Below are 20277 nucleotides of genomic sequence, written 5' to 3' on the forward strand. Positions count from 1 at the left end.
AGCAATTGCAGCGCCGCGCGGGAGCGGGTCTGGCAGGAAAGCAGCGCGCTGTGGGAGTGGAAGGCGGCCACCAGCTTCATCCCCCAGTGCCCGGGGGGCCGGGACACGGACTCTGCCCCCAGGGCCAGCAGGGCGCCCCGCGCTGCACTTAACGCGGGAAGTGCCGGTAACCAAAGGCTCAGCCGGGCGTGTCCCCAGCCCACACCAGGGAGCCCAAGCGCGGCTCCCCCGTCGGCCCTGAGCCACGAAGAACACGCTCCCGCGACTCCGCCCGGACCCCATTGGGTGCGACTCCCCGACCCCGCTGAGGCTGCTTCCGGCGGAAGGAACGCGGGGCCATTGCGTGCGCAGCGCCCCCGCTTCAAGCTCGGGCTTTCCGGCGGCCGCCGCCAGACTTGCACAGCAGCGCGTGCCTGGAGCCCCGGGGAGCGGCGCGTGACAGCTGCTCCCCGCCTTTCCCGTTGGCCGCGTGCGGGATGCCGTACGAGCCGCGGAGCCGCCTAGTGGCGGAGTTGCTGCTGCAGGCGGACGAGGGAGCTGGCAGCATCCTGTGCCTCTGTTCCCGGGCCTTTGTGGAGTGAGTAGGGCCCCTCCCCGGGGGGGGGCTGGTAACTAGCGCTAATGCAGGGCCTGACTCTTTCCATGGGGTGGGTCTCTCCCTGTGCACTGGGAGGATCGGGGCTTCACCTCTCTAGTGGGTGTCAGCAGGGGAGATACCCGTGTGCTCCACAGCGGGGCTGGGCATTGGACCGGTCCAAAAATAATTGGTCAATGAACTGGCCAAACATTGGTCCAATATTTTCAGAGTGTCAAAATGATAAAATGTTTAAAATTGCTATCATATTAGAACAGTAACAAAAAAGAGCAAGTATCAGAGGGGTAGCCGTGTTAGTCTGGAGCTGTAAAAAGCAACAGAGTCTCCTGGGGCACCTTTAAGACTAACAGATGTATTGGAGCGTAAGCTTTTGTGGGTGAATGCCCACTTCATCAGACACATGTGTCTGACGAAGTGGGTACACACCCACAACAGCTTACGCTCCAATACATCTGTTAGTCTTTAAGGTGCCACAGGACTCTCTGTTGCTTAAAAAAGAGCAAGATCACGTCTACAAAATTAAGTTGACCTATGCTACGTTGACATACAGCCACCGCAGTAACTAAATTGTTTTTGCATGTCCACACTATGCTCCTTGTGTTGGCCATGCATGTCCTCACTAGGAGCGCTTACCAATTTAACTGTCAATGTAGGGCATTGTGGGATGGCTTCTGAAAGGCAGCAACAGTCAGTGTAAACAAAGCAGTGTCTACGCTGACACTGCGTCAACCTAACTACATCGACTTCAGCGCTACGCTTCCGTTATTAAGTCGGTGTAGTGGGCAAGTTACATCAGTGGGAGCTACATTTTAGTGTATACACTTAGAGTTTGGTCAATGTAAACTGCCTTATGTTGACCTAACTCTGTAATGTAAACCAGGGCCAAGTCTTTTTGGTCTCCAGTAGGCTCAGCCTTACTACAAACAGCAAGTTATTTAACTGTGTTATTTTAACGCAGAAAAATGTCCAAAAAGAAAATAATTTCTTTACAAATGAAAGAATAATTATTGGCTTTTTAGCCATGTTAGGTGGCATACAAACGAGAACATTATTTAAGACTGAGCAGTTTCAAAGAAAAATAAAATTTAAGCAGCAGTAACACAAACACATAGCAACTATAAAAGAAAAGAGTCATTTTTAAATGCACATATGGTAGGTAGGCAGCTAGTCAACTCTTCAAGCATCTTTCTTTTTTTTAATCTTCATTTTCTTTGTCAGCTTCAACGGCTTTGTCTATATCTTTGTCCTCATCATCGCATTCATCGGTATCTCCTTCCTCTTTATCTGATGAATATTGAGTCAAGTTTTCATCTACATTTTGTTCTCCAATCTTAAATTATGATACGTTGTCACCAGCTTCCCAGAAAGAGGAGGTCTTCAGTTTCTGGTTTTTAAATGGATGGTTCCCCAAATGGACCAGTTTTGTTTTGCACATGCAGTGATACATGTATGTGTTAAGAAAATCTGCCACTATAGCTATAGTGCAAGGAGGACACAACCCTTTCCACCACAATGAAGGAAAAAGCTGTTTTCTCTGATTGATTCTACTGCTGAGACTTCACTCCATGTTATTTTATGACTGAATGGGCTACCTTTTGCTTTATACTTTCTTACCTTGTCAGTGGTGTTTGTTTATTTGACTATCGTTTAAAATTTGCAACAGCCCCTATGAGGTCACCGGTTGAAACGAATTAATCATCAGTAAGGTCTTGGCCCTGGAAGCATAGGTCAAAAAACTAGGCAGCATTATCTGTGGGAATGATCACTTGATTTTTCTGTGATATTATTTTGTCTATTTTTTTTTCTTCAGCTTTTGTAAGTGGACTGTGTTTTCCCAAATATGTTCTTAACTTTCAGGAACTCATTCTTGGCATCAGACAACGTAGAACTATTTTCTGTATTCGGAATGGACTGAAGTAGGGTTCACTCAGTAAAATGAATTTTGAGTTTCGCATCCAGAATTCATTGTCATAAAAAATGTCAGTGCAGATAACTCGGAGACAACACCGCTCCCCCCCCCCTTTTTTTTTTTCAGTGCGGCTGATTGAAGAGCCTTCTTGTGTATTTGAAAATCTTTGAGACATTTAATAGAAGATGCCCATAGGGTATCACAGGACTTACTCGGAATGGATGAGACTGAGTACTGTACTAAATTATGCTGAAAAACTTGTCTGTTTTTGAAAAACTTGTCAATGCTTTTCAGTTCTGACAGATGTGATAAGAAAGTTGCCAGCTCTTCAACCTCACCAATGAATAGCTACATCGTATAGGCAGCACATCAGTAACACAGATTGTTTGTTTGTATTCTCATTTATCAACTAAAAGTCCAAGCAGCTTTCATGTTACTCCGTTGTAGGTCACAACCAAAATAATCTTCCATGGATCCAATTCATTTATTATATTTTTTCATTGGTTAGCAATATATTGGGCTGTGTGGGGTGATGCTCAGTTGTTCACTGGAATGAGTAAACACTTGTTGTGGAGTTGTTATCATGAAGGTGATGACATCCTCATTGCAAATATTGCTCCAGACACTAGAGACCTGTGAGGAGCTTTTGCGATAAAACCAACTCTCTTCTTCATAATTCTCTTTGACGTTTACAAGACTGCCTGCACACTGCTTCCTAATAGGTACTTTGTAAATTGGACACAACTTATGAAAAAATTCTAGAATATAAGGATTTTTATATTTATGCCATTTCATATAGACATCTAGCAAACATACAGTGAAATTTATTTTTCTGGTCATTGGACATTTTACCCAAAAATCTCTTGATACTAGTTTGATGAACATTGGAAGACTTTCCAGGAGTAGAAGTTTTTGATGCTGAAGCAGATGGGGTAGCAAAATTCTTATTAGAAGATGAAGAAATGAAATTAGTTTCACTTTCATGGTCACTTATATAACTGTCTTCATCAAAAGACTCCAGGCTTCATGATGGTGCTGCCAAAGACAAAGTAGAAGGAGAATGCACAGAAGAAAACCAAATTTTGATGCACGCCAGTTTTCCTTTTTTTGTTGTTTGACTGCAATAATCTATCTTTGACAGCAGCTGGACGTATACCACAAGAATTCAACAAATGTTTCTCCATTCTACCTACATGTGTCACATACTCAGAAAACCAGAGATTGCACTTAACTTTGGCAGTTGTTGCATGTTCGTGTCTATTAAAAAAAAATTGTCCATGCAAATGATTTTGGCTTCCCCTGACTCTGCATAATAGATTATCAAGTATCTCTTAGAACTAAATGGCTACGCTTAGATTGAAATCTGTTTCTAACTCCTGCTGTTCCAGAAGATTCCAGCCAATCAAAATGTTTTTGGGCATGCTGCCCTCTCCCTCCTAGGACCCTTACAGATTCCCAGATCCCGTGGAGAGGGCGGGGAGCAGATGGCCTCCCCTCCCCTCCGCAAACATAAGCAGCCGTTGGAGGAGGAATAGAGCAGGATTTCGGGAAGGGAGGGGCCTCTACAGAGATGTGATGTCAATACTCCTCATTAGCATAAAACATTTTATATTCTCAGCAAGATTTGTGTGGGAAGGCTTGGGGATTTTTATTGAGGGGAGAAATGGGGGGTTATTTACATGGGCATTTAATGTGGGTTGTTTTGTTTGGTGTGGGTGGGGAAAGTGTTTGGGGGGGCTTAATAGTTGTGATACTTTAGTTAAGGGAGAGGCTTAGTGGCTGCGCATCTTTTCTCTATGTGTTGGGAAAGGAGGTTTAATGTCTATGAATGTGCTTCTTCCTCCCCCACTCCCTTCTAAGTTAACTTCTGTATATTTGTCTAGTTCAGGGGTCGGCAACGTTTGGCACGCGGCTCGGCAGGGTAAGCACCTGGGCTGGCCGGGCCAGTTTATTTACCTGCTGACGCGGCAGGTTCGGCCGATCGCGGCCCCCACTGGCCGCGGTTCGCCGTCCCGGGCCAATGGCTTACCCTGGCGAGCCGCGTACCAAACGTTGCCGACCCCTGGTCTAGTTAGTTTAAGTCAAACTCTTTGGGGCAGAGCCAGAGTCTTTTAACTTAATAGGCTGTTTAATATGCTGTCTGAACCACCACGTACATTGATGGTGTCGTATACAAGAAATCCATATGTACAATGTTTGTTCTAGAAGATTCCAGCCAATCAAAGTGCTCAGCTTTCACCCAGTTTACCTTTTTCCCCAACAGGTGGCTGTAAGCTGCCGTGGATGTCCTTCCGCATCTACGTGTGTGTGTATGGGGGCGGGGGGCACACCTCCTTGCAGTTTGGGTCCATTAGAGCCTTCTCTGAACAAAGGAAAAAAGGGGGGAATTAGCAGTTCTCAAGGGGCCCATCCTTCAAACGGAGCGAGGCCATAAACAGTCTGGGCTCTACCCTGTAACCAGGCAGAGTGGTAATAGTCTCTTCGCCGAGCTATTAAGCAGGGTGGGGCAGCAACCACCCAAGGCTCTGACCAGCAATCAGGCAGCTCTGTAGTACCAGCCCAGTGTAGGGGCTCAGGTACAGGGTGAGCACCACATGCAGTCTCTGGGGGCTCAGGTATGGGGTGAGCTGAGGAGCACAGGCCTCCTGGCCTATGGAGTGGGAGCACTGCCACCCCAGTGGTGGGGTGGCAGGGGGGACGTGGGCTCGCCCAACTCCACCGCGTCCCAACCCAAAGCCCTAACAGTGGTGGAGCAGTCTGCCGTTGGGTCAGCAGGGATCTGCCTGCAACACGCTGACCTGATTTGAGGCTTGTTCTCCACCAGACTATTGCCTGGTTCCCCTGCATTGCTTCCTTCTCTCCCCCTCGGGCGTACCTGTATTCAAGGGTCATCCTCAGTCTCCCTGGGATACACTGCCAGGGGTAGTGGTAGCAGTTCCTCCATGTTGAGAACATTGCGGGTCCCTGGGGCAGCAGCGGTTCTCCTTGGTGCTCCACTCCAGCAGCACGGAAGAAACATCTGCCTCCTCCAGCAACTCCCTCTTAACAGCTGCTGGGCTGGCCTTTTATATTTCCCCTTCCTGCCCCCCCCCCCTTGCTTCTGGCGTGCAGGGCTTGGCCCTCCTGGCTCCGCCCACCAGGTGGCTTGTAGTGCTCCCTCCGTGTCCACTTCTGAGAGGGGCCACACCTCCTCGCTACAGTGGCCTTAACGTAGTAAAGTGAATGATCAAGACTAGGGCTGCCAAGCGATTAAAAAAATTAATCGTGCGATTAATCGCATTGTTAAACAATAATAGAATACCATTTATTTAAATATTTTTGGATGTTTTCTACATTTTCAAATATACTGATTTCAGTTACAACACAGAATACAAAGTGTATAGTGCTCACTTAATATTTATTTTTTATTACAAGTATTTGCACTGTAAAAAACAAAAGAAATAGTATTTTTCAGTTCACCTAATATGAGTACTGTAGTGCAATCTCTTTATCATGAAAGTTGAACGTACAAATGTAGAATTATGTAAAAAAACACTTGCATTCAAAAATAAAACAATCTAAAATTTTAGAGCCTGCAAGTCCATTCAGTCCTACTTCTTTTTCAGCCAATTGCTCAGACAAACAAGTTTGTTTACATTTGCAGGAGGTAATGCTACCCGCTTCTTGTTTACAATGTCACTTGAAAGTGAGAACAGGTGTTCTCAGGCCACTGTTGTAGCTGGCATCGCAACATATTTACGTGCCAGATGCGCTAAAGATTCACATGTCCCTTCATGCTTCAACCACCATTCCAGAAGATTTGCGTCCATGCTGATGATGGGTTCTGCTTGATAACAGTCCAAAGCAGTGCAGACCGACGCATGTTCATTTTCATTATCTGATGCCACCAGCAGACGGTTGATTTTCTTTTTTGGTGGTTCGGCTTCTCTAGTTTCCGCATTGGAGTGTTCCTCTTTTAAGACATCTGAAAGCAAGCTCCACATCTTGTCCCTCTCAGATTTTGGAAGACACTTCAGATTCTTAAACCTTGGGTCGAATGCTGTAGCTGTCTTTAGAAAGCTCACGTTGGTACCGTCTTTGCATTTTGTGAAATCTGCAATGAAAGTGTTCTTAAAATGAACAACATGTGCTGGGTCATCATCCGAGACTGCTGTAACAGGAAATATATGGCAGAACGCAGGTGAAACAGAGCAGGGGATATACAATTCTCTCCCAAGGCATTCAGTCACAAATTTAATTAACACTTATTTTTTAATGAGCATCATCAGCAAGGAAGCATGTCCTCTGGAATGGTGGCTGAAGCATGAAGGGGCAAATGAATCTTTAGCATATCTGGCACGTAAATACCTTGCAATGTCGGCTACAAAAGCGCCATGCAAGTGCCTGTTCTCACTTTCTGGTGACATTGCAAATAAGAAGAGGGAAGCATTATCTCCTATAAATGTAAACAAACTTGATTGTCTTAGCGATTGGCTGAACAAGAAGTAGGATTGAGTGGACTTGTAGGCTCTGAAGTTTTACATTATTTATTTTGTTTTTGAATGCAGTTATGTAACAAAAAAAAATCTACATTTGTAAGTTGCACTTTCACGACAAAGAGATTGCACTACAGTACTTGTATGAAGTGAATTGAAAAATACTATTTCTTTTATCATTTTTACTGTGCAAATATTTGTGAGCAAAATAATATACACTTTGATTTCAATTACAACACAGAATATAATATATATGAAAATGTAGAAAAACATTCAAAATATTTAATAAATTTCAATTGATATTCTATTGTTTAACAGTGCAATTAAAACTGGGATTAATTGCGATTAATTGCGTGAGCTAACTGCGATTAATCGACAGCCCTAATTAAGGCATTTATGTAGGCTTGCTAACAGACACCATCATGCAATCAAAAGCGTAGTCTGCCACCTACATCAGGGCATTTGTGCTGGAAGATCTGACAATATTTGACTGGTCAAATAGTAAGCAGTCAAGTGACTGCTCAGTTGACCATCTTGCCTAGCCTACTGTAAAATGTGAGCAAGACAGGATGATGCTAGCAATGAGCTTGGCATTTTGTTAGGGGCAGCATTGGGGGTAACAAAGCATATTCCACTCAGCACCCTCTCAGAAGAAATCTGAGCACTTGGGCCCTGATACTGCCATGAATGACCATTGATCTTGCAAGGGGCACCCCGTGAACAGTTCATTGCGGAATTGGGGCATTAGATTTTCCCTCTATCTAGCAGGTGGAGGAGGCCCTTATTTCTCAGCCAGTCTTTACAGCTTCTTCTTGTTCTTGCTGATTTTTTCTGTGATTCATCAGTGATGTTGCCTTTTCATTGTTGTTGTGTTGTTTTTCTGTTTCTTTGTATGCCCTTGATGATGATGATGTGTTTTAATGTTTGGGGTTTTTTTATTTGTTTTATAGGGATCGAAAATTATACAAATTAGGACTAAAGGGGTTTTATGGTAAAGAAGACTATGACAGTACAGGTAAAGTATGCTTGATAATTAAAGACACCAGGGTTGATTTTAGTTCAAGTGGCTAAAATAATTACTAATTATGTAGTAAATATGTGCTTTGTGATAATATGTGTAATTATGTAAACAAGTGATTACGTTAGTTATTCAGGGTGCGGTAGTGCTGTATAGTTGCTAACCCATAATTATACACTCATTTCTCATCCATTTCTCAATGCTTTTGCTAAGAGGACCTGCCCTGCATAAGGATAACATAATTATAAGTGTACATTGTGTTCTGGCAACTGTAACTTCCTCTGCTCTGATTGGCTACCATCCTTAGCACTCCCCATCAAGATGCCTACGTGAACGTGATTCCCTTCACATCTGATTTCCTCCTTACTATCCTGTCACTCCTACCCGGCCTAGATATTAAATATTTTGTAAAGGAAAAGCTCTACTTAGAGAGGAGGCTAAACTTTCCACACACATTGAGAAAGAGCAACAAAGTGGAGATTGAAAGAACTTGGAGTTGTCAGAGTAGTGGGGGTCAGAAACGGAGGCAATCATATTTGTTTTAGGTATAGGGATGAATTCTGGGGCCAGTCACCAACCAAAGCATAGAGGTGAAAGGAGAGAGAGCACATTTTAGTAGATGAACTTGAAGATGATCCTTGTTATCTGCATAATAAATATATTTTGGGCTAAGAAACTATAATTTTTTTTAAATGCTTAAGAATCAATTTTCTCTACAGAATTACAAATGTCTGCATTTAGCCAGCCTCATTAATATGCAGTGTCTACTTTGGCAATGATTTTTGTAGTGCTAAACAAATTTGTAATTATGTCAATTTTTTTTTTAAATGTAAAGACTGAGAGAAGAGCAAATGGTGGCTTGATAGCTGTCTGTATCCTTTTTGAGATGATTTAGTGACATTCTTGGCACACCGTGTTGTGTAAAATTGTATGATCTTTGTTACCCCATTTATGCTACATTTGTAAAGTTGCTGACCATTTCCATGGTTTAATGATATGCCAAAAGAAGTCCTGTGAAACATTTACTTTCTGTATTCTCTCCCTTGCTTTTAGATTTTTGGCCAGATACTATCAGGCAGCATGTGTTTTATAAATATTTAAACAACTGGGACTTGATTTTCACACTGGGTCTTCATTTTGTAGGCACAAAATTGTGCCTGTAGTGAATTGCACCCACAATTCTGTGTCCCCACTCCATTCATGCTTTTTCCTGGGAATTTATTTTGAGTGCAGTTCATTGCAGGGGCAAAAATCATGCAGGCAAAAACCAAGGCCCTTATTCTGTTATAATTAATTGAAATAATGGCATCATTCAAAAGTTCAGAATTCATGAATGTATTTCTTGGCTGCTGTGTTTAAAAAAAAATCAACAAAACTAATCACTTCAGATGAGTTGGAGATAATTGGTTTTGCTGCAATGATCAACTAACGCAAGAGATGGAGAAGGCCGTACCTACTAAGCAGCTTTCAAATGTTATTATAGAATGTAACTGGGGAAAGAAACTTGCGGTGCAGATCTCCTGATTCTCCATCAGAAAGATACAGAGCAGAGCTGGGTAGGATTGAAACCAATTTATGAAACTGTAAATTAATATAACTTGTTTATAGGAGAGGAGCAAACAGAGGAAGAGAAGGAGGGGAATCGTCATCCCAATGTGGCAAAAAATTCAAACAACAATCATTCTTTGGTCCTGGAAGAGGATGAACTGGACTCAGAGGCTGAACTCATGAGAAGTATGGGGTTACCACTTCAGTTTGGAGGACTGTCAGCTCACAAGGAATTTGTGGTAAACCCCAGTTTACTGTGCTTTTTATGCGTCTGTATTTCCAGACTCTGGACTATGAAAGTAAATTGAACGCTGTGTGATGTGGGTCTCTCTGCACATGCATGAAGGAGCTGGTCCACAGAGCAAGTTGTAGGACTAGGAACTGATTAATTTCTTGAATGAACCAGTTTGTGAATAAACTGATCAAAACATAATATTAAAAACAGTGGTACACAAACTATGGGACAAAGAAATTGAATGGGAAATGAATACACACTACTTTTAATTTATAGAACACTGGTAAGAGTGGTGCTTTACAAAGTGTATGTTAAAATAAAGTATGGTATGAGGGCTGTGAAGGAAGTAACATCAGTGAAAGACAGGTATTCGTTCTCTGGAACCAACTTCTTGATGGTCCAGCTTTTGCCTCTGAAGTGGCCACACACAATCTGAAGAGGAGGTTTGAGTTTAAGTAACTCTAATGCTTGACTTTTTTCAGATTCATAATAGAAAAGTTTTGTTCTAAAATATAGGTACTTCCAAAGATATTTGTACAGATAACAACCCCATTAGGTAACTCTGGATGTCTTTTATCCAGCAGGCATTAAGAAAAAATGAGTAAGGTTTCCTTTGCAAAACTTGGATCACAGCATTTCAGTTCTAGCTGAACTTTGACAGCAACTGAAAATGGGTTTCCAATTTAACAACTTGAACACTGCTTGTTCTTTTGAAAGTCTCAGCCATTGATGCAAATGAACTTTGAAGCTCCTTTCCTCAGCACTACAAAGCTGAGTGAAGCTGACTGTAATTCAGAAATAAGTTTGGGGATGTACTTCTGTGCAGGATAAGGGTTTTTTTTTGTAGCTGTTGGCCCTAGTAAGTTGTACTCGGTGTAACAGAGGATTATTCTCTTTCCATCTTACTGCCAAATTAATAGTTTCATGGATTTAGCCAAAGATCCACTGTCAGGCACTAGTGAAACAATTTCTCGATCTCTGTCGATGGCTTTTAAAAATGACTACAGGCCAAATTCACTGCTTATGTAAACAAGCATTCCTGCGCCAAAGTGAATGGAGTTTCATTTGTTTATACCAATGATGAGTTTAACACCAAGTTGACCATCTTATTACTTTTTTCCTCCTATTAGTTGTTTCCCTGTCTCTTCTCCTTCACCATTGGATAGTTTTGTCAGGTTTACCTTGTATCTTGGGCAGCAAATGGAAGGGTTATTTGCTGTGGCAGAAGTTCATTTCTTCCCCTGCTCCCCTCCAAAAGCTTCCTTAGTATCTTCTACCAGTGATCTCATGAGTAAGGCTATGATTTTGTCATGGATATTTTAAATAAAAGTAATGGACAGGTCACGGGCAATAAAGATGGAAGCCATGACCTCTCCCTGACTTTCACTAAAAATATCCATGACAAAATGGGGAGGGAGGAGGGTCCAGCACTCTGCCCCACTGAATGCAGGGGCGGGGAGCAGTGGCTCCCTGCCTAATGGCTGGGAGCTGGGGACGGGGGTGGGGAGAATCCTCTGTTACCCTGCAGGGCTGGGAGCTCAGGGATCCCCTCACTGCCTATGGTGACTGGGAGCTCTGGGGGTCCCCCACCGCCCGCTGGAGCTGGGGAGTTCCAGGGGTCCCCTGTGGTGGCTGGGGCACTCTGGGGTGTGCCCTACTGCCTGCCTGGGCTGGGATGCTCCAGGGGGTTCCCCTACCCTGCAGGGCTGGGAGCTTCAGGGGATCCCCTGTCGCCCTGCAGGGCTGGGAGTTGGGGGGGAGGCCGCCACCCATGGCAGCTGGGAGCTGCGGAGAGTCCCCCACTGCCACAGTGGCTGGGCTGCTGCAGGAGCTCAGTGTCACAGAGGTTGCGGAAAGTCACGGAATCTGTGACTTCCACGACCTCCGTGACATACTCGTAGCTTTACTCATGAGGAAAAAATACTTGCATTAGCCTTCTGAGTAATGAGTGGAGGGCAGAAGCAGGAATGTCTCTGAAGACAGAACAAGGAGGAAAGAATAAATCCTCCCTTGTGAGTTACTTGGTTCTGGGCATTTTTTAAAAACACATTTTATTTCTCTTTGATTTTTAGGCATCAGAAAATTCCAGAAAGAGAAATAAGATAGTGAAGAAGAAAAAGAAGAAAAAGTTGCAGCAAAAGCACTTGAATGAGATCATGCGGGAAACCTGGGAAGAAGATTGTGAAGACCATAACCAGTCTTTTTCAGATGATCCAGCTTTACATACAGAACAAACTGAGGAGAAAAAAACATGCCAGCTTCCAAATGAGGACAACTGTGAAAATAGAGATTGCCCTATTAATGATGCTTTACCCAGTGAGATGAAAGAGAAATGGGGAAAATATTGGAGTGAGTATGGAGAAGGTCTTCTGTGGCAAAGTTGGCTGGAGAAGCAGATGGAAGTAGAATTGTCTGAGAATGTACCTACCTCTGAGCCTTGGAACTCTCCTGACACCAAGGAAAAGTGGAAGCAGCATTATAGCGAACTATACTGGTATTACTGGGAACAATTTCAGTACTGGGCAAGTCAAGGATGGACTGTTGACAGCCCACATAATGATGGCACAGAAACCAACGTGTTTAAACTCGAAACAGATCCTTCAGGAGAAGTAGACTGTGTTAGTACAGATGCTGTATCTCGTCAAGTGCTGGATTCACAACTTACTTCTTATCCTCCCTCCAACATCAGTTGTAAAGAAAACTCTAGTTCATGTGATGAGCACCATAATGAAATCCTCTCTGGGATTAGTAACATAAATCTGGATTTGGAGGAAGTGGAGGAGAGCAAATTAGCCCTAACAATAATTTATGACGGCCATCAAAATCTGAGTTCAACTAGTAGTACAAGGCAGTGTCCTTGTGTTTCCAGCCAGAAGGAATCATGCAATGGAGGAACCAGGAAAAGTGCATCTTCTGAAAATAAAAGCGCAAACCAGTCAGGTCCGTATAGGATTAACTAATATTGATTCTGGTAATATTCCTCCAGATGGATTTATATAACACAAGAACTGACCTTAGCCCTGTCTCTGTTACTCAGTTTAACCCTGGGAATTGAGTATTTTGTAGAATGATTAACAACTTAATTTTATTTTCTTCTGTGTAATTAACTCAAGCCTCATCTCTCTCCTCTTAGACCTTATTATTGAACATATTCTTTGGATAAAAGTGTTTTAATGGAATATCTCTTTTTTTATAAATCTCTGGATGTACTAGAGAAGTAGTGGGATAACAGTATTAGTGCTTCCTCATTTTAAGTTTTTTCTGCTATGCAGCTGCTATACTATTTATATACAGGAAAAGCTGTATTATCTGGCACTTTACAAACCACAAAGCTCTATAAACTGTCATTTCGGGAGGGGTTGTGGGGTGTGTGCTCTGGGAGGGAGTTTGGGTGCAGGAGGGGTTTCGGGGTGCTGGATCTGGGAACTCCCACCCTCTTAATTAACTGGATTTTTTGACTTAATGGCACCCCTCATTTCCCCAACATGCTGGATAACAAAGCTTTTACTGTAAAAACACAGACCAATTGGCTTCCTCCTAGTATATATCTCACTCAGTAGGTTGGAGTAAATAGAACAGAAATAGATGTTTTAATAAATCTGGCCTGTGAAAGATCAATTTTGAAGGAAAGTCCTTATAACCATACAATCCTTTCTTCACTCCATCTTCTCATGTCTGCCCCAAAATACTGTACCTGAACATCTGTTTTTGTTTGATTCAATGTATGTAATATCACAAGGCATCCATTTGCTTACTGCACTATAAACTATTAGGTATGAACAAATCACGTTGGTGGTACTGTATAAGCCAGATGGGCAAACTACGGCCCGCGGGCCACATCCGGCCCATCAAACCATTTATGTGATCCTCCGCTCCTGCCAGGGAGCGGGGTTGGGGGCTTACCCCACTCCGCATGGCTCCCAGAAAGCAGCCGGCATGACCCTTCCTCCCCCCTCCCCCCCCGGCTCCTACGTAGTACACGGATCCCGGCCAATGGGAGCTGCAGGGGCTGTGCCTGCGGTTAAGGCAGCGCACAGAGCCGCCTAGCCGCGCTTCGTAGCCAGAGGGGGGGGACATGCTTCCAGGAGCTGCTTGCCTTGTGCCTGCCTGCGCTCCCCAGAGGCAGCCCGTATAACCCTTTTGTACTGCTCTGTGGTTTCTTCTGCTTAAGAGGAGGGGTGGAATATGCAAGACCAGCAGTGGCTGAGGTGTTAGGAGGTTGATGCAGAAACCTGTAGTAGCCACTGCTGAGGAGTATAGATAGCGGACAGATTTTCCCCCTTCTCCTGGCAGCTTCACAGAAACACCAGAGGCAGGAGGTTGGAGCCAACTCTCAGCAGCCTCCCCCATCCCTCCTTTCCTTCTGAATCCCCTCTATTCTCCTTAAATTGCTGCCCCTAGCCCTGGGACTGCCAGTGAGTTGTTTGAGTGCTGCTCTGAGTTCTTTAGCCAATGTCACTGCACTATCCTGGCAGACTTGCTCTTAACCATTAAGATGAGAGAAGGGATGAAAATCCTAACTTATTAACTTGCAGTTATTTTTTAAAAAGGGCAGGGAAGCCAAATGGGGATTGTCCTGTATAGACTTTTCATATATGGAAACCTTTGAGTTTCTAAAATTGATGTTGCCAAATATTTAAAGATCCTTTAAAACAGCAGAGGAAACATAACTGTTGATATATTGAGACTTAAGATGGAGAAAAGCAAAGGTATGTGTGGTTTGGTAATCACTTGTTTGTCAGACTCAAATACATATTAGTGTACTTTTTTTTTTTAAAAAAAAAGCTCCAAAATATTTAGTTTTTTGTAGACTGGAGAAGAGATGATTGGACAAACAAAAACAGTGCCGTTTTTATGCCTCTTTAGATTTACAGGAGCCATCTAGACCAAATTCAAATGACAAAAGAGGATCATACAACAATGATAAGAAAGAAGACGAAGAAGAGGATGAGCCACCTGAATATAAACATGCCAAACTCAAGAGGAGGCAAGTAATAAATTCGTTTTTTCTATTTCTAAAATCCGTTTCTGTGTGTTCCTGTGTATTAGAACAGCTCCTAGCACAATGGGGCCCTGATCCTGATTGGATCAGTTGGCTATTCCTGCAATGCAAATAATAATAATTGGCTTTCCTGCCTCCTTATCTTCCCATCTGACAGCATGGAGCTTCTGTGTTGGTTGGAGGTCTCTCTTTCTTTATTCCAAGGAAAGAATTTAGAGCCCTGACTTCCAAACTCTATGGGAGGTATATACACACTTATGTCACCAAATTGTTAAATTAGATGGGATGCACCTTCTGTTGAGAATGGACTTGTTTATTTGTAATTGGCATAAAAACCTGCTTTTTTATTTTGGGGGATGGTGAGAGAAGGAATGGGAACAGTATTAAGTAGTTACTAGTTTAGGTGGTAATGCTAATGTGTTAATGTCGTTCCAGTAGCATAAGAACAAGAAATGCTTATGCCTTGAGGTAGAAAAAGCCTATTATCTCCATTCATATGGACAGATTGCCCTTGTCCAGCTTGTGACTTGGAGGATATAAATGGAAAGGTCACTGTCTGTGATACTTACTGATGTGTATATTAAAACTTCATTAATACTTGGGTTTCTTCATGATGTAGCCTTTAAAACCCAGAAGATAAGAGTACAGGCTGTGGAGTCTGCCAGTGTTAATGGGAATTTTCCTCTCTTAGTAGGAACTGTAATAAAAATGGTAACTTTTTACAGAAAGTAACTGGTATCTGGGTTTCTTTATAGCCATGAACTGGATGCAGATGAAAATCCTGTTGCAGATCCTGAGGAAACCTGTTCTCTTCTGGGATTCAAGCATGGTACAGGACAAAAGTAATGACTTATAAGCAAATTCAGTGTTCCTCCCTCCCTCTCCCCCCGCCCTCCGAAAATTAGCTCCTTTTACGCACTAGCTTCCCCATAACTATTATTTTCAAGTGTACCAGCAATCTCTGTTCCTTTTGACTATTAAGTTATTTGAAGGTTATTTTGAAAATTAGTGTTTGTGCTTAATAAAACTGTAGGTTTATCTTTGGGTGATTGTAGGGGTGGAAAGGAGGGATGCAAAGTGTTAAAGGTGAATTAGAGAATAATAAAAGTGCTTTGAAGTGAAGGTAACAAATAACAAAGGTTTAAATTAGATGGCATCCTAAAGTATAACTCATGTTTTGTTAAAATGCGTGTGGTTTTATAGATATCTCGGTTTTGTGAAATTATGAATTAGTCTCTTAAATTCTCTGCTCCTGAGGACTCTGATTGTTAATCAGCTTTTAAAAGTTTGGTGTCTAGTTAGGAGCCAGATAGGAACTTATTGTGGCTTCATTATATTAGGACAAAGCCACTGTCCTGTTAATGCAGATGTTGACAGTGTTTTATTTCATCATGAAAACAGTTTCCATTGGTTCATGGCATGGTCTACAAACTTGCGGAGGAAGATGTTTTAGTTTGGCTCCATCCAGTATGGAGTCCATTTTACTTGTAAGATAAGGTGTCATTAACACACATTGTGTAATATGCAAATATTTTAATTTTATGGGGAGATCTGGATAGTTAAATTTGTATTTAGGCTGAAAAGTGTAATTTTAAGATAATGTTTGGCCTGTCAACCCTGACAGTCTCTCTCTAACATTTCATAACAGCTGAATCCCACATATTTAAACTTCTGTTCTTAATCAATTATTTTTTATTGCAGATATGGGGGAATTTCAAACTTTAGCTGCAGAAAGGTCCAGTATTTGGAGAAAAATGCAAAGCTCAAATCCCAGTTCTTGGACATGCGCAAACCGGTCAAGAGAAAAAACAAACACATCTTCTTCACAGAAGAGTCAGAAATGTTGTCATGCCAAAAAAGTAAAACTTTGAGTAAGGTATAAGTATTTCTTATAAGGTTATTTATTAGCACTGGTATAGCAAAGCACCCTAACCACAGTACCATAGATGTATCCATGTTTGTTCTGATAACTATTATTGAACTGTGAAAACGGGAATGTTTAGGCCAGTAAAGATCAAATGAATGCACATTATTAAGCATCAACCTGGGTCTCTTTATTGCTTACACATCTTTCTTTAGTAAAAAGCACTCTAGTCAGGAAGCATATCAAAACAGTGAAAGACTCTTCATGAGTTGTTTTGAAGAATGTCACTTTTTAAGAATGTCATCTTAACAGCCAACTTATATAAACAGCTTTCGTTACCTCTAGATTCCTCATTTGTTCAGTAATGTGTATATATGTTTCTAATTATAGACCAATGGTGGGCAACCTGTGGCCCGCGCCGGATGCAGCCCATCAGGGTAATCTGATTGCGGGCCGCGAGATATTTTGCTGATGTTGACCGTCCGCAGGCACCACCAGCTCCCAGTGGCCGCCGTTCTATGTTCCCGGCCAGTGGGAGCTGTGGGAAGCGGTGCCTGCAGGCGAAGGGGCCACAGGGATGTGCTGGCTGCCGCTTCTCACAGCTCCCATTGGCTGGGAACAGAGAACCACGGCCATTGGGAGCTGTGGGGGGCGGTGCCTACGGATGGTCAGCGTCAGCAAAATGTCTCACGGCCCGCAATCAGATTACCCTGATGGGCTTCATGCGTTGCCCACCACTGTTATAGACCGTTGAATTACCTGCATTTTTAAATGCATGTGTTTGCATTTTGAAATACATGCATTAATAGTGAGGAAAAAATATTTGTATGCTATAGTGAATTGTATACACCTGCATAACTTTTTATTGCACATAAAAATAGTCCCAAAAAGCTTTATCCATTCTCCTGTCCATCACCAGGACATTTGCTATATCGTTGCTGTGATCACCCAAATCATTGGTTTAGGTTTCAGCCTGACTCAACAGAAGCTACTAGATTGTTCACTATTGTAGACTGTAGCCATTGATTTTTAGTCATCACTTTTTCTCCCTTGTTATTTATTTTGCTAACTTCAGTATTCTTGTTGGGTTTGTTTACCTGTACCTACTTTAATGTAATCTCAATCTTAACTCTATTTTAACAGATTTTTTGCCTAGGAATTAGTAACATATTTAGAGAAACTTGTTATACAAGTGATTTTTTTAGTTAACAGCCTCCTTTTTAAGATCTGTTATCTCACATTCTTCTAGGGCTCACGGGATTTCCAACTCTCCTATTGCAAAATTTATTTTCTACACTGGTGGGTAGTGGTGTGTTGGACCTTAAACTTGTTACAAAACTCACTGATCTAAGACTGAGTATTGCCCACCCTGCACCTGAGGCCAGTGTAATTCTGGGGAAAATTCCTCTTTGGGGGGATTAAGAAAGAAATATGTGGCTATTTGAAAATAACTGTATACTTCCTACGGTTTACATGAGGGGATCTGTCTCCTGCTGATGTAAGCCCAGTCTTGCAAAGACAATAGCGGTAATGTTAAGGTTAACCATATGTGGAGATCTTTGAAGGATCAGGGCTCCAACTGTTAACATTAGATAAGGCGTTCTGGTAGTTTTTCTCCAGGGCATTTCACATTGAAGATTTCTCTCGCTCGCGCTCTCTCTCTCTCTCTCTCTCTTCTAAAGAGAGAATAAACTTATTTTGATGGAATTTCCTACTACACGCAGCCTTCCTTAGGTACAGTTCAGCGGAAGAGGCAGCTAACGTGGAGCTCATTTACATGCACTTTGCAGCCTTCTTTAAATGCAGTTCACAGGATGAGACAGTTAACTAAAAAGCTGTAAATTTAGCCTACATATGTCAGAAAGTTTTTCGTATTATTCTTTGTTTTCATCTCTAATGAATTCTGTGAAATTGGATTATTGTACTACTTATATGAATTAATTGCATGGATTTTGTCTCCTGCACACACAGAGAATGCGTAACTAAAGTTGTAAAGGAAAATTTGTATTATTATTTAGTATTTGAAGAATTAGTCTGATCATATATTGATTCATTGGCCCAAAGAAGCAGTTTGCACATTCACTTTTAACTGTGCAAACTTAAGATTTTCAACAGTTTTTTTTAGGGTATACAATATGTTAATATGAACTATTGCTATATCAGTGGAAGAGAGTTTTAAACCAGTGGTTCTCAACCAGGGGTACACATACCCTTGGGGATACGCAGAGGTCTTCCAGGGGGTACATCAACTCATATAGATATTTACCTAGTTTTACAACAGGCTACATAAAAAGCACTAGCGAAATCAGTACAAACTAAAATTTCATACAGACAATGAATGACTTGTTTATACTTCTCTGTATACTATACGCCGAACTGCAAGTACAATATTTATATTCCAGTTGATTTATTTTATAATTATATGGTAAAAAATAAGAAAAAGTAAGCAATTTTTCATTAATAGTGTGCTGTGACACTTTTGTATTTTTGTGTCAGATTTTTGTAAGCAAGTAGCTTTTAAATGAGGTGAAGCTTGGGGGTACACAAGACAAATCAGACTTCTGAAAGGGGTACAGTAGTCTGGAAAGGTTGAGAGCCACTGGTTTAAACTGCCTTGTTTCATCGTGATGATGGTGCAATCTAATTATTTGTGATGCTTGACAATTCCAGGTAGAGAAGTTCCTAAAGCAGGTTAGTGAACCTGTGGAGGAGACTATGTCCCAGGAATCCTTTGCTCAGGATAAGGTGCAGGGCTCCTCTACAAGCAGTGACTCAGAGGAACAGGAAAGTTCACAAAGTAATAATCTCAGTGTGAAAAAGCATGACCCGCTATCTTCCAGCATTGTTAGTTATGAACTTGGAACAAATAACCTTGAAGAAAAGGAGAAGGACGACGCAACAGCAAGTGGCTCTATCTCTCAGAGCTCAGGAAGACAGGAATGTCATTCTGGACGACAGCTAGTTGCTCTGGATATTCCAGATTATCTTCAGGTAGAAACAGAAAGTGTGAGTCAAGGTACGTACAGTTTTTAATAACTGGAGGCAAATTGGTTATAAACTTTATCCTGTAAGGTTTCTTTACCAATCTATTTGTCATTTTATATTTACTTAATGAAACTTACTATATTCTTAAATTTTTCAGTCAAAATCTTGCAAACTGAGATTTGGTTTGTGTAGTGCCAGTGCGGGTGAAGGTGGCTTTGGCATTTTTCTGAATAAATTCTGACCTTGCCACTGTTTTTAATAATGATTCTTTGGGGCTTGTAATGAACAGCAGTTTGACAATCTTCTTTACTCCCAGTGAACTCCCTCATTGCAGCTGCATTGTTTCAGTAGTGAGGGAGAGTCCTTAGTAGGGATTGATTCAATTAAAACAAATGTCTGGACTGTCAGAGTTTGGGTTCTTGGATATGTTATTGCACTGAGCCTCAAGGAACATATAATGTGTCAATACTAACATTACTTTATTTTCTAGGAAAAAAAAAATCCAGTATTTTATGAGCCTTTTTTTTATTTAACACTTACTATACTCCAAAGGAATAGGATTACTGAGGATTCCATATACATTCCATTGTTCCTGTGGTTGCAGTTTTACTTATTTTAATATAAGATTGGTATTACATAATTCTTC

At 41.9% G+C, this 20277-nt stretch overlaps 1 protein-coding gene across 1 annotated transcript in view; it reads left to right on the forward strand.

Annotated features, from left to right (window-relative positions):
- Positions 1-352: 352 nt before the first annotated feature.
- The window catches only part of TGS1 (trimethylguanosine synthase 1), a 45853-nt gene continuing 25928 nt past the window's right edge, over positions 353-20277 (forward strand). The window contains exons 1-8 of the mRNA XM_024222274.1: positions 353-577; positions 7930-7994; positions 9606-9784; positions 11853-12720; positions 14647-14767; positions 15538-15624; positions 16484-16658; positions 19317-19662. Of these exons, the coding sequence (XP_024078042.1) occupies positions 477-577; positions 7930-7994; positions 9606-9784; positions 11853-12720; positions 14647-14767; positions 15538-15624; positions 16484-16658; positions 19317-19662 (1942 nt within the window). The 5' untranslated portion in view covers positions 353-476. The remainder of the gene's footprint in view (positions 578-7929; positions 7995-9605; positions 9785-11852; positions 12721-14646; positions 14768-15537; positions 15625-16483; positions 16659-19316; positions 19663-20277) is intronic.

Source organism: Terrapene carolina, unplaced genomic scaffold (genome assembly GCF_002925995.2).
Source record: "Terrapene carolina triunguis isolate 2854851 unplaced genomic scaffold, T_m_triunguis-2.0 Scaffold58, whole genome shotgun sequence".
Classification (NCBI taxonomy): domain Eukaryota; kingdom Metazoa; phylum Chordata; order Testudines; family Emydidae; genus Terrapene; species Terrapene triunguis.